At 41.3% G+C, this 13578-nt stretch overlaps 1 protein-coding gene across 1 annotated transcript in view; it reads left to right on the forward strand.

Moving 5' to 3' along the window:
• Positions 1-11120: 11120 nt before the first annotated feature.
• The window catches only part of LOC136443212 (nephrocystin-4-like), a 32015-nt gene continuing 29557 nt past the window's right edge, over positions 11121-13578 (forward strand). Inside the window, exon 1 of the mRNA XM_066440357.1 lies at positions 11121-11294. Within this exon, the coding sequence (XP_066296454.1) occupies positions 11133-11294 (162 nt within the window). The 5' untranslated portion in view covers positions 11121-11132. The remainder of the gene's footprint in view (positions 11295-13578) is intronic.

The following is a 13578-nucleotide window of genomic DNA, read 5'->3' on the forward strand; positions in this document are numbered from 1 at the left end:
CACTAGTGATGACGTGGAGAAGAGGGCAGTTCAATTAGGAACAGACAGACAGACACGGGATAGAAGGCTCGTCATTCCAGACCCGACCCGACCTGAGGAACTGGCACTCCCACCTCCCAGTCTTTGGGCTGTCTAGTACAATTCTGTTTGTTATAAAACACAATTATACAGGATGGAGTTCGCTATAGACAGTAAGAACTCCAGCACTTGGGCCTAAACCTTTTCTGGGGGAGCGACGATTCTGAATTGGAAAGAAAAGCAGGTTACGCCACAGGTCCGTTGTTCTGTTTAGTAAGATTAAGTCCGATCCGTCACAGTAGATCACAGTGGGAAGGTCGGAAATGAACCGGCGACCAATGTCAAGAAGAGCTGTGTTTTGGTCGGGGATTTGGGACCTCTCGGCTGACATCTGGTTTGAATAAGGAGGTCGCCGCTAGGAGGCCCCACTACAGTTAGTCTAGAACCCAGACTGTTTCAATGCTCTAGATATGTCAGCTCGTGACGGCTTTAGGGCCAACATGCCCTCAAGAAAATTATACCACAAGACCCAGTGAGTTAGACACTGAGAAATAATAGGTATTTGATATCGGGGAATGTGGCTTCCCTGCCAAAGTGTTACTAGTATACATATACTGAACCGTGGCGGGTCTGGCATCCAGGCTACTTTAATACAGTCGGCGGGGACGAGATGTACGAAGGCCCACAAGTACACTTTGTGTACTTTGTACACAAGTACACTCGCCCGGAGCCTCTTGCAGCCTACGCGAAACTTTCTTGGAACTTATTTCCAGGGTATTGTACTGATTTCGGTTATTGAGCCCGATTTTAGAGGGTCTCCAAGGGGGTCCCATGACCCCGCAAGGACAAAATATAGCTGGATGTGCCAAATAGTTTTCACATATTTCCCCACAGTCCCATCACCCTTTTTCTTGATCGCACCCTCAGTACCCTCAGTACCCTCACACAAACACACACGCACACGCACACACACACGCACATACACGTACGCACACGCACACACACACACACACACACACACACACACACACACACACACAGACACACCAAGGTATCTTCAGAGATTCAAGCTCATATCTCATGATCCCTGATATTCTATGTCGCCATCCATGGCCTTACATCACCGCAGTGTGTGTTGTACATGTGACGGTCCACATCTCTGCCCTAGCCTGGGTACCATCCTCCGTACTTACCGCCGGCTGCAAACAAAAAGAATGAGCCAGCGGTATCAAACTACGGAGGATGCTACCCAGGCTATGACGTGCTGGCCTAGAAAGATGCCAGGCCTTCTCCATATGCATTAGAGATTTTCTACGAACAGGTCAGTGACAGTGGTCACGTTTCGGAACATCCTCAGATTAGTCTGGTTTTGTGAATAGATAAAGATGGATTAGGAGATAAGCTGTCAGTGTCTCTTCAGTCGCTTCGCCGTCGAACGAACGAACACACCGTCTTACACGCAGTTCAAGCATCTTTAGAATTCCGAAGAAATATCGTCAACAGTGCAATTGGACAGCTTGGAGGAGAGGCTGATTCAAAGGACGTTGCGAAACTCATCTTGTCGACGTCGTTTCTGTTGTTTCTGGGCTGCACTATATCTTTCCGACTGCTGTCACACATTGAGATCGTGACGTACAGATTTTCTTTACAAAAGAAAGTCAGCGCTGCCGAACATTCAACACCCGCTGGGCAGGTAAAGAGGCTTGCCTGTTTGTGTCAAGCTCATCTGTTTCGGCGTTATCTTTGGAAAAGCAGGTGAAAACGTTTCCACGTATCCGTACGGCTAGTAGACCAATCATCTCTTATACCAATAATAAGCACAACGTATTTCCGCTTAGGCGTGCTACGAAATTATATTGAGGACGGCAAAAAAGACTTTGTAAAAGAGGGAGTATAGAATTTACAAGTGAAATAGAAGAGATCGTGGTTTACGTTGGAAAAAAGAGACCGGCAAATTTCCTGAAAAAAAGAAGAATCAACGATGAATTCCTCATTTAGGCAAGGAGTTTTTGTTCTTCTCGTCTTTTCAACGGTATCCGTTCTTTCAGAAAACCAGACGTGTTTTCCTACATGTGAAAGAAAACGGCTAATTTTCTGTATTGACAATTCTAACAGGAATATTCATTATAGCTACGGTAGAATGAATAGAGCAGAGTGTATTGTGTGTGACACTGATTACATGTTAAGCGCTTTTGATGAAATACTAGCAGGAAAATGTTTTCCGGGTGTGCAGTGGCTCGCTATCAAAGGTCTTCGATACGAAAAAATGTCATCGCAAAAACTAGCTACACTCGATAATTCTACCCTTAAAAGTCTTATTCTCATTGATGCAGGGATAACCGAAATAGAGACGAACACATTCAAAGATTTTAAGGGTCTAAGGAATCTGAATTTAGATCATAACATGTTAACGCACATTCCAAGAAACTGGTACGGTGCTTCGCATTCACCTGTAGAGTACGACCTCGTTCTGGTGTCGATGTCCTACAACAGAATCTCCAGTTTAGACCCCGGATGTTTCCAAAACCTCTACCAACTTGACTTGTTAGATTTGCGCGGTAATCTACTACGAGAAGTACGGAGTCAGTGGTTCACAGGGATGTACATCTTGGGAAATTTAGTACTGAGTGACAACAGAATTGAGACAATTCCACCTAACGCCTTTGAGTCCTTGCGTAATCTACAATTTTTGGACCTGGGAAACAACGACATAGTATGTCTACACAGAGAAGCATTCAAGACTCTGACTAAACTGATTAGAGTCGTTCTAGGTGGAAATAATCTTGTTGATTCTCAAGCAAACCCTTTTCACGATATGGCATGGAACGTTGTGCTGGAAAGTTGTCACACCAAAATAACAAGGCACTGGATACGATTCGAGGTCGTCGATATGGTTTTTCATATCAACTACGAAGCCGCGAAAAACAGATTTTCTATTGACTGGTTCAGAAGGCTGGGAATTAAGCAGAATGTCCACAAAAGCCAAGACTCTTGTAATCCTTTATCCAGGCCGTTGCGAGCGGGCCACTTTACGACTTACTCTTCGTTTGTCATCTTAGCAAAGGACGGAGAAGAACCCATAGAGAAGTCAATGGTAGAACAATGTCCGGAAGCTTTCAAAAAGTCTGGCGGTTTAAGTTTTGCTTTGGAAGGTGAATCTACTTTACGTTTCGCTGCCGTAGAAAGAAATAATAAAACGGGTAAACGTAAAACAAGAGGCTGGTTTAGCGTAGTGGCGACAAGGAAAAAGCAAAAGGCTGACAAGGAAAAATATGTGCCCTGCAGCTGCCTTGTTGTCATTGGTGAACGCAAAATGGTATCATTCTTTAATGTATTAACAGAACCGAAAGTTGATGACATGAAATGTTCGCTTGGAAATTCGATTATTAAAAAGAACCTGACTGTAGAAACGAATACAATGAAAATTAACACCTCTGTTACCAACACTGGAGACATGAATTTGAACATGAACGAGTCATGTCTATCGTTCAACGTCACACTAAATGACGTACTTGAAGCAACAACTCAAGTACCGCCATTTATTCTCCTGCAGACACATACGATACCTGATTTTAGGCTCTCTCTGATAGTTGCGTCTGTGGTAACGGGCCCAGTGATTGTAGTATTCTTTATTGCTTTGCTTTGCCTGAGGGAAAAGAATAGAAACAAAAACAAGCATTGCGCTAACAAATCAAATGGCGGACAAACATCTACATCAGAGCTTTCCACGCACAGCGGCAGCAACACTTTGTTAGAACAAGCTTCTGAAATAACTCGCACAAGGGCCTACGATAGCATCAACGAGGATGAAGTGTACGATCCATGTAGCCATACGTACTGCAAAATAAAAGACGAGAATGTCACAGGTGATACCTGTACCAGCGGTGTCTTAGAGAATGGTCGGCCAAACGACAACATGTACCATGAGATCAACGAGCTTGAAGAGTACGTTGCATCTGGCCACGAATACTGCGAAATAAAAGACGAGGATGTAATCGGTAAACATAAACGCATTGCAGACGACTCTTCTTGTGCGGGTAGATCCGATGAAATTGATAATGAAGATATTGAAGCAGCAGGTAAAAACGCAGGTAAAGAGAACTTTGAGGACAATAGTGGCACTGTGACTTTCTATGCATTGCCCAAAACTACAAATGTAGGCATCAATGCATCACTCTATAAGAAAAGTACAGATGCAGAAGCTTCTGTAAACTGTAGATTGGACAGTTTATCTGTCACGAGATCCGTCGATTCAGAGCAGACAGCTTATGAAAAAACTGGCTGTGCAGACGATTGACTTCTCACACATGTCATCACAACTAGAGCATCGGGTGATGCAATCGGTGCAGCAATCGTGGTGGAAGGGAAGGATAGACAATCAGAATAAACTTGTGGATACAGTCAAAGAGTGAAAACAAATGTTGGGCATATGATTTTACATAACATCAAGCAACCTAAAACCTTGCATGTTATAATTAGAATGCCCAAATATGTATTGTTTTAAATCTTTTGTAATTGTAATTGTTATTGCTGTTCTTTTGTGATGTACTGTGATCTATTCTTTACATGACGTTTGAATAGCTTGGTCATTTATTGGTGTACATATACATTTACAGCTAAATATAGAACAGAATTTAAGCAAAGGAGTCAGTTCCAACCTCAAACTTTCTGTTGATGATGTACTGAAACTGTATCAATACGTTGCTGTTCTCAGGTCCATGCTGGTAAGCACAGAGATTAGGTACTAATACAACGGAGATATTTCCGTCCATTTCATTTCCAAAACAAAGCTATGTCGACAATGGCATGTACATGCCGTTATGTTTCTGTAATTGTAATTGTAATTGGTTAAAAGGCTTATGTTGTAGAGAAATGTTGAAAACATGTTAATTTTACCAGTACAGCAATAATAAAGCTACTTTACAAAACTGAAAATAAAAGCGAAATGAGATTTGAAAATCCCCAGTCTTCGTTAAATATTTGGGGAGTTTTTTGTTGGGTAAGTTTTTGAGTGAGTGAGTGAGTGAGTGAGTGAGTGAGTGAGTGAGTGAGTGAGTGAGTGAGTGAGTGAGCACATGAGTGAGTCAGTGCAAATGTGCATTTTCATTGTATTTATGTCTTAGATATGTCTTGAAAATTTTCATCCCAAAAAGTATATTTCTACTTCCATATTGTTACGATATCAAATCCAAATGAATTGGGAATTTGTACTCATGCATCTCTTTACCTTTTTTTGGGAAGGCAATGTTTTATTGTCCCGTTTCCATTCGAAGTATACTTTTGGATCTTGTTCGTGATATCAAACCGAAATAACCTGAAATATCCGATGGGGTACGTTAAGAATACTCGCTTATCATATAAGGTCCAAAGAGCAGTCCCGAAGGCCAAAGCTTTATATAACTATCGGTAGGGATATTGCCAGAGGGTGTAATCATGCTGCAAAACAACTCAGCTCAGGAGTGGGTAAATGCAGACCGAGTGATGAGGAACAAGGGAGCTCCATAGGACTCTATTGCTGTCCCTCTGTCTCAGGTCCCAGTGTACAAAACGTATCCAGTGTCTTCAGTATCTTTTGTATTGTGTGTCTCATTCCCTGTCCTTGGATGTCTAATAACCTTCATCGAGGAGTAATTGGTTAGACACTTAACTACCTCGTATATAGCTATGCACCCTCAAATTTCATGCAGGCTTCAATGAGATCATGGATACACGTTATATCTAAGATCTTATATGTGGAAGTTGTGTACGCGTATACGGCAGATGTTTAGCCTGAAACAAACTTTGTGATGAATATTTACAGTATATGGAGATTTGCAGGATAATCGGTCTGTTCTGTTGCTATTTCATACCTGTCATAAGTGACTTAATGTGATATTCAGGTTTATCTCTGTTCCTTTCAAATGTTTTGAGGAGTGAATTCGGGAAAAGATACAATAAGACGAAGCATTATGAAATTTCAAACAACGTTTATTGATGATCGCCTCGCACTCTGACATAGCCATAGAATTTGACGTAAGTACCAAAAGGAAGAGTCCTGTGATTATCACCCCACAGCAAACATACAATAAGATAAATTCTGCTCGAGATCCATTAACAAGCCCAGCTAATGTCACAGAAAATAAGGAATATCAAAATGAAGTTAAAGAAATCAGTGACTATGCTAGTTACATGGAACAAAGAATTCATACCACTCAACATGTCAACAAAAATCACATAAATGCTGCATATTGATAAGAAAATTAACAATAACAACAGCTTAAACAGCATTAGTCGGAAATTCGTATTATTCCACTTTCCATTCTACCTTCTCTGTAACAACTTCGACTTCAATAGCAAATCTTCTTCCTTTGTTTCATAATTGGAATATTATGCAAAATACAAAAGTATGACTGGAAACACAATGAAACACACAAAGCGTAAAAAGATTCGTTCTTTATCTAAAAAATTCGTTGAGCGCTCTGGTCAATTTAAGGTCGCAGAGAGAGCGCGGCGAGGTCTCCCTAGTGGGGGTATCAGAAGCTAGCATCAAGAATGTTGTGTCTTTTCTTCTTTAGCGTATTCCAGCGGTGTTATTGATCCATGTTATAAGCTGTTAGCTCCTGATCGACTGCCCTTGTAACAGACAGACTCTCTACACAGTAGTCTACAGGTGCTGCCGCCATTCTGTCTGACTGATAAAGCGAAGTGAGACCGCCTGAATTTCTAACAGTGGGCAACGCCACTTCAGCTGCAGCTGCATAGAAACTCACCGAGTCGTCGTGCTCCTCGTTGCTGTTTTGTGAGATTTCGTCACATGTATCGTTAATGTCTTCGCGACGTCTCTCGTTGTCTTCATGTGCGGAAGGAGCTTCGTCTTTTATCTCGGAGTAGTCATGGTGCGAAGGGTCGTAGACTCCATCCTCGTTTATTTGATTGTAAGCATTGTCTCCTATTTGAGATGTGTGCAATACTTGTTCATCTCCACCGCTGACACCCTCGTCTTTTATTTCGTTGTAGCTGTGTCCTGAAGCGTCGTACACTTCATCCTCATCAATTTGATTGTACGTTGCGTCGTTTGTTTGAGAGGGCATGCCCTCTGTCTGTAGCGTGCCATGTTCATTGCCGCTGTACATTGGGTTACTCTGTAAGGCAGACGCGATCTGACTCGATGAAGTAGGACCAAGTCTGCAGTTGGCTTGATTTTGGCTGTGCCCTCTTCTCTTTCGGTAAGTAAACAAGGCTATGACACATAATATGATGAATACCACTGTCACTATGGAACCCACAATCGGAGGGATCCAGAGGTTTGTTCCCGAAACTCCATCAGAGGTCGCGCTAGACTGCGGTACTGCGGTTGATGTCACGAATGCGTTTTCCTCTCTTTTACGATGAGTGGCCGGAGCTGTCCACGTGGGCGCTACGCTTTGCTTTACAGTTGAGGCGGTGCCATTTAAAACAGCCTCTCTCGACTGACATGCTGGGTCATCTGCTTGATTCATTGTGGTCACGTTGAAAGACGAAATCTCTCTGCTTTCATGGATGAGAGCAAAACAGGGAATCACTGCCGCAGAGTGTTCTCCGTCGCTCCCATTCTCTGCCATGACTCTCGGAAAGCCAGCTGTCTCTGCTCTCGCCACAACGCCCAAACCCGCCGATGTATTTGCTACGCTCTGACCACGGAAGTCCACACTAGACAGCCGTAAACTGGACGCGCCCTTCAAAGCCAGACTGATTCCGCGGGGGGATTTCCACGCCTCCGAACATAGAGCTGAAAAGGATTGACTCATGTAATATTCTTCGGTCGTTGCTATGACGACAAAGGGAGGGCTTGCCGTAAACCTACCCAACCGAAGCTCTTCTGAGACTGGTCCACATGCACGTCTGGCCGGGTGGTTGTCAGGCGCGCCTGCCGAGATGCTGTACCAATCAATGTCGAATGTTTTATCACCGGCTTCATAATTGATATGTAGTCCCATACCAGCTACATGTAATCGTATCCACTGCTTTGTGAGGTAGTTGCAGTTTACAATATCAGCCCTCCATGCCACACTATTCACAGTTTGTGCTCTGGAGTCAAGGAGTTTATTCCCACTAAGCAATACGCTGAAAATTCTACTATTTGTCAGAGTCAACAGGGCGCGTCTTTGCAGACATACCAAGCCGTTGTTGCTTAGATCCAGGTATTCGAGATTCTGCAAGGACTCAAACGCATTTTCCGGGATCGTTTCGATCTGATTGTCACTCAACAAAAAGTCCATAAGTGAGTTTACTCCAATAAACCAATGACTATGTATCTCTCGTAGTGCATTCCCACTCAAATCTAACAAATAAAGGTCGTTCAGATACTGAAAACATGCGGGTTCTAGACTGGAGATGTTGTTGTTTGAAATGGAAAGATGAGTCAGGGAATGTGCGCGCGAGACGCTGTACCAGTCTTTGGGAATGTGTCTTAACTTGTTGCCGTCTAGATTTAAATTTTCTAACCCCACGAAGTCTTTGAACGCAGCCCTGTCTATCTCAGTTATGTCTGCATCAATAAGATACAGAGTTACTAGGTGAGAAGAATCGATGGCAGTCAGACTTTCTGACGACAGTTTCCCGAACTTCAACCCTCTCAATACAAGCCATTCCACACCCGGAAAACACATTCTAGTCGGCCTATGGCTATAGTGACTATCGTCGGTATTGTTACATGAGATACAGTCTGTGTTATATCTTGAAGTGATGGTAGATTGAGGTCCGTTGTCGTTGACGATCTTGTGTCTCGGGACGCAGGACATGAACGGTTGCCTCGCGCACGCGGCAGGAATGCACGTCTGGTTCACTGACAGAACGGATGTCGTTGATAAAACAAGAACGAGCAGGGTGACCAGCATGTTGTCTAGCCGTAAATTCGTTGTTGAGACGGGTATTTTTTTCTTTCTCTTTCATCCAACGAAACGTTTTCTTTGATGATCAAAAAGCGTTACCGTTTTACCTTTTGGAGAATGATGTTCCTGCTCCGTAAGCGTCCGGTAAATTTGTATCGCACTTTTGTGACCGTTAAAGATGTTGTTATGCCAAGTAAATTTACGCACAACTGATTCGCTGGGCTATAGATGCCTTTGAAGACCAAGCAAGTTGATACGTCGAGACAGTTATGTTTCAGTTAAGCAGCAACTCCATTCTACCCGATTGTCACATGTAACAAAGCTCAGCCGATATGATGTGCGCCTTAGCTCTCAGGGTATGAGCTGACTTACCGAAGCCTGAGCAGCCGAGAATGCTTCGCCGTGGTCCTGCGTGTTGATCTGTATCGACCTTTTCTCCGGCTGCACGCCGTAGAATCTACTTCAGGAGATACTTCGACGGATGGGACATCAGAGAAGACACTGTAACGTCAGATGGGGCATAATACGACAGCAGATGTGATACTGATACATCGGAGGAAGAAACAGCACATCGCTAAGAAGAAGATCTGAGTTCTGAAAGTAGTAAATCGCCTTTTATTTCAAAGCCTAGACTAATTTAAGTACTGCCGGTCATGTGACTTCCGAATAACTCACAGAGGAAATTGTGAAATTATCTATTGCCAATATATCCTGCTAGTAGCTATAAGACCTAATCCAAAGCTTTATTCGTGAAATAGAAGGTGTGATATATATCAGCTGGTAATATAATGACAAACACATAAACGAATCTAGAAATGCATCTAAACTTACAAACGCCTTGTTGCTATAATCTAACGTTAGGTCAATTCAAATAAGATTTCAACATACCCGGGGGTGACAAAATCAATTTCCTCGGTTACGATAAATATCCATGAAGGATGAACCCGATTTTTTCCCAAGTATGTAAAATGCGTTTTTCTCTTAAAAACGTTTTCTATATGCCAGCGTGACACAGTAAAAAGGGTAGCCTGGATCTTTATCATCATATGTTGCTGCTATAACTTATGTCAATTCAAATAAGATTTCAACATAGACTCTACCCGCGGGTGACGGAAATCAATTTCCTCGGTCAAAATAGATATTCATAAAGGATGAACCCGATTTTTTTCCAAGTATGTATAATGCATCTTTTTTAAAGAACGTTTTTTTAATGCCAGTGTGGCACAGTAGAAATAGTAGCCTGAATCGTTACTATCATATGTTCTCTGCAAGTCTGTCTAGAAAATAATAGAATAAAGAGGGGCTGATCAATCGATTCATCAACTGCGTTAATATCCGTTGAGCTACTGGATAAGCTAACGGAAGTCTATCAAGCTTCCTACTTATTTGATGAATAAATACATGTGTTGTACGCAATTTCCGAGTTGAATAGTAAATAAAATTGAGATCAAAATATTGGATATCTTTAATAAAATGGTTGTCGAACGGATTTGGCCGCTTATTTCAGAGAGATGGAAGCCAAAAATTGGAACAAAATATGCATATGTCAAACGCACACGTATACCATGTTTAACCCTAAAACACCCGAGTGGGGTCATTTTTGACCCCAGGCGTTGATTTTGACGTGCTATTTGAACATGTTTGATCTGAAAAAAATCCTTCCATTCGTTTTCTGTAGACAACTCAGTGATCACAATCCCTACACAACGTCTTTATTGGGTATGGCCCTTTGTACATGTCTTCCAAATATGCAGCTTGCATGGTAGTGCATTATGGAGCAAGATTATAGTCATTCTTACAAGTTTGTAGTTTTTCTAATGATCTTAATCACAGTTTATCATCGTCATCTGTTCCAACTAGTCACAGTGGGTAATTTGGTACTAAGCTAAGTACTAATCATTGAGATCAAACTTAGTGAATATGGACGAAAAGTTGCAATGCACCAATAGGATTCCTATAGCAGGTAAATAGCCTTTTCAATCTGGTGACGGAGAGGCATTATCTATCAAGCAAAGTTCTCAACGAAGACGAATAAACAAATAAACATTATTGCTCGGCAATTGTTACATGATGATTCCTATAGCCTTTCCAATCTGATAGGGCCCTGGTACGACCAGAGCTAGGAAGCACATTAGTTAAGATGAATAGAAGTATTCGGATATCATCGTCCACACAACAGGTTGTTTCACCTGAACCTTCCCTGGGCACGAGAGTCCTGGGTACGAGAGCGGCGAGCGTCTGTTGGGAGGGTAACCGAATTCCAAAATGGCGGCGCACAGGTCCAAACCGCGGAGCTGGGACGATATTTCTGCGGAAACGATCCGTTCTGTCGTGCCACCGTCACAGACAAGGGTGGAGGAGACCGAAGATAAAGAATCGTCAGCTTTTCAGATTAACCTACAGTCTGTGGACGGTGTCTACCGGCCGGTAAGTACTGTTTGTTATTGATGAAGGGGGAGGGGGGCACATATTTTCCCGCGGTCGCTTACCATAACAAATTTTGTTATTGTTGTTTGTTGTAAATTCTGTTTGTTAGGACTTTATGTTTATGTGTGAAACTTATCCATACACCACAAGATACCTTTTTTCCAAAATTTGTCAATGTATTTGGTGCTAATAAGATTACAAGGGGGTATCAAGATTTAAATGATTTCATGATCAATATTTTCATTGAATTCCATTTTTGAAACTTCTGTAGTCTCATTCTGCTCTGAGTTGAATAGTTTTCTAGGTGGTGTCTATCATACCGTAGTATAAATTTTGATGTATGTGTGCATGTACGTATGTGTGTGTGGTTGTGGTTGTTGTTGTTGTGTGTGAGTGTTTGTGTGATTGTATATACTGTACATTGATTTGGTATGTATCCAATATACTAGAATTTACCAGAAGAAACAGCACTTTTTAAAGAATATCTATTAACAAGGTGGTGATTAGTTTTAACTCCTCAGCTGCTATTAAGTAACGTCAAGCTCTATCATAACAGGAACTTATAAGTTACATTCTATTGGCATCATTCCTCATACAAGTTACATAAAGCCTTGAAGGGAATGGTCATGGAAAAAGCAGATCACATCTTTAAAACATGCAATATTTTTATTAATACTTAACATTTGTTACATTATCTAGATATTAAACGCCTGACTTGCATGCTGGAAAACCCAGCACATCTGTATCTGTATCTATATAGCCGGTATAACCGCCATTCGGCGTAACACACCAGCTTCGCAGGCACGCGGCGCGGCAGCAAAGAGTTGTGCAGGTGTTCCTGATGCCAAGTTCATGTACAATATTAATGTACTGGTTGTATATATATATATATATATATATATGTACATAATGTACTGTAATTCTTGATTTGTTAACTGTAATTTGATTTTAGCAGTCACTAGTAAATTGCTAAAATTTCATCATCGCTAATATTTGATCCCTAGTACAATGTATTTTAGACAGTAATGTTTGTTCAAACCGTTAAAATCAAGTGCCATGACCTACTCCATTTCCCCCCAACCGCTATATTTTCCTGCCGCTATATTAAAGTGATTTACAACTACATGTATGTGGATTTTTGTTTGCTGTACATACTAGTACAGAAAGTCACACCTGTAAAATTCCAAACAACCAAAGATGTGAAACAGGGTGGAGACACTTCTCAAGTTTCCAACTTACTAATACTTTTCCAGTTAAGTGGTGCAGGTGACATTTGTTTGGAGCAGGTCAATTTCCATATTACTTTTAGTAGATACATGTAGTAGTACATGTACATGTAGATCCTTTCTGCCATGGCCAGGTAGGAAGATGAATCTCCTACGTATACAAGTAGAACTTTGCTTTGAGGCCGCTTATCTAATTACTGAACTGTGATTCCTGGGTCACCAATTAGAAAATACACCAAGTACGAATTTTGGAAATACACCATGCAACTTGATACAATTGACATGCCTACTTGTGCATAGATGGTACAAGTTGGTAAACAGTTTCCATGGACACAAGAATATTGTCACACGATTCTTTATCATGTGAGTGGTCACTATGGTAACTGTACATTTGCATACAAATTCATAAAAACTGTGCAAAACAAATTAGGAGAAGTGATTGGAACTAATTTTCTTGCATAATCTAATTACTAGTAGATTTTTTGCCAACAGCTCTTCATGCACAAAATTCACCTGATATGTTAATCACATTTCTTAAAGTGCTGTAAACTATCAAATCTGGACCAACTTGACCAGTTGTGAACATTATTCATATTTTTCTAAGGAAATATTTGTATGGTTGGGTGTACTCAGAGAGTCTGAGAGTGTGTTTGATATTCATCATCAATTTCATCTATATTTTGAAAGCTCAAGAGCCTGTAAAGTACTGGTAGGTACTTAAAGCAATTGAGTTAAAATCCTCTTTAAACACTCTAGACCTCTCAAGTTGTTGAAGTTTCTGTTTGATGTATGGCCCTGATGTTGCAGACTCTCCAGGCTGAAAAACAGTTAGTGAAGTCACAAGAACATCTTAAGATACTAACACAATTGTACAATCATATCAAAATTAAAATCCTTAGTAATTTTCAGTTCCGCTGAAGCAGAAAGAAAGAAAGAAATGACTGAAAACAGAACAAAGTCTCAAGGTTAGAAAAACAGGCTCTGAATAGACCATCCTTGGAAATTTAAAATGCACTAAAAAAGCTTCTAAAAACAAGTTACAGCAGCAGTGTTGAATA

Source organism: Branchiostoma lanceolatum, chromosome 10 (genome assembly GCF_035083965.1).
Source record: "Branchiostoma lanceolatum isolate klBraLanc5 chromosome 10, klBraLanc5.hap2, whole genome shotgun sequence".
Classification (NCBI taxonomy): domain Eukaryota; kingdom Metazoa; phylum Chordata; class Leptocardii; order Amphioxiformes; family Branchiostomatidae; genus Branchiostoma; species Branchiostoma lanceolatum.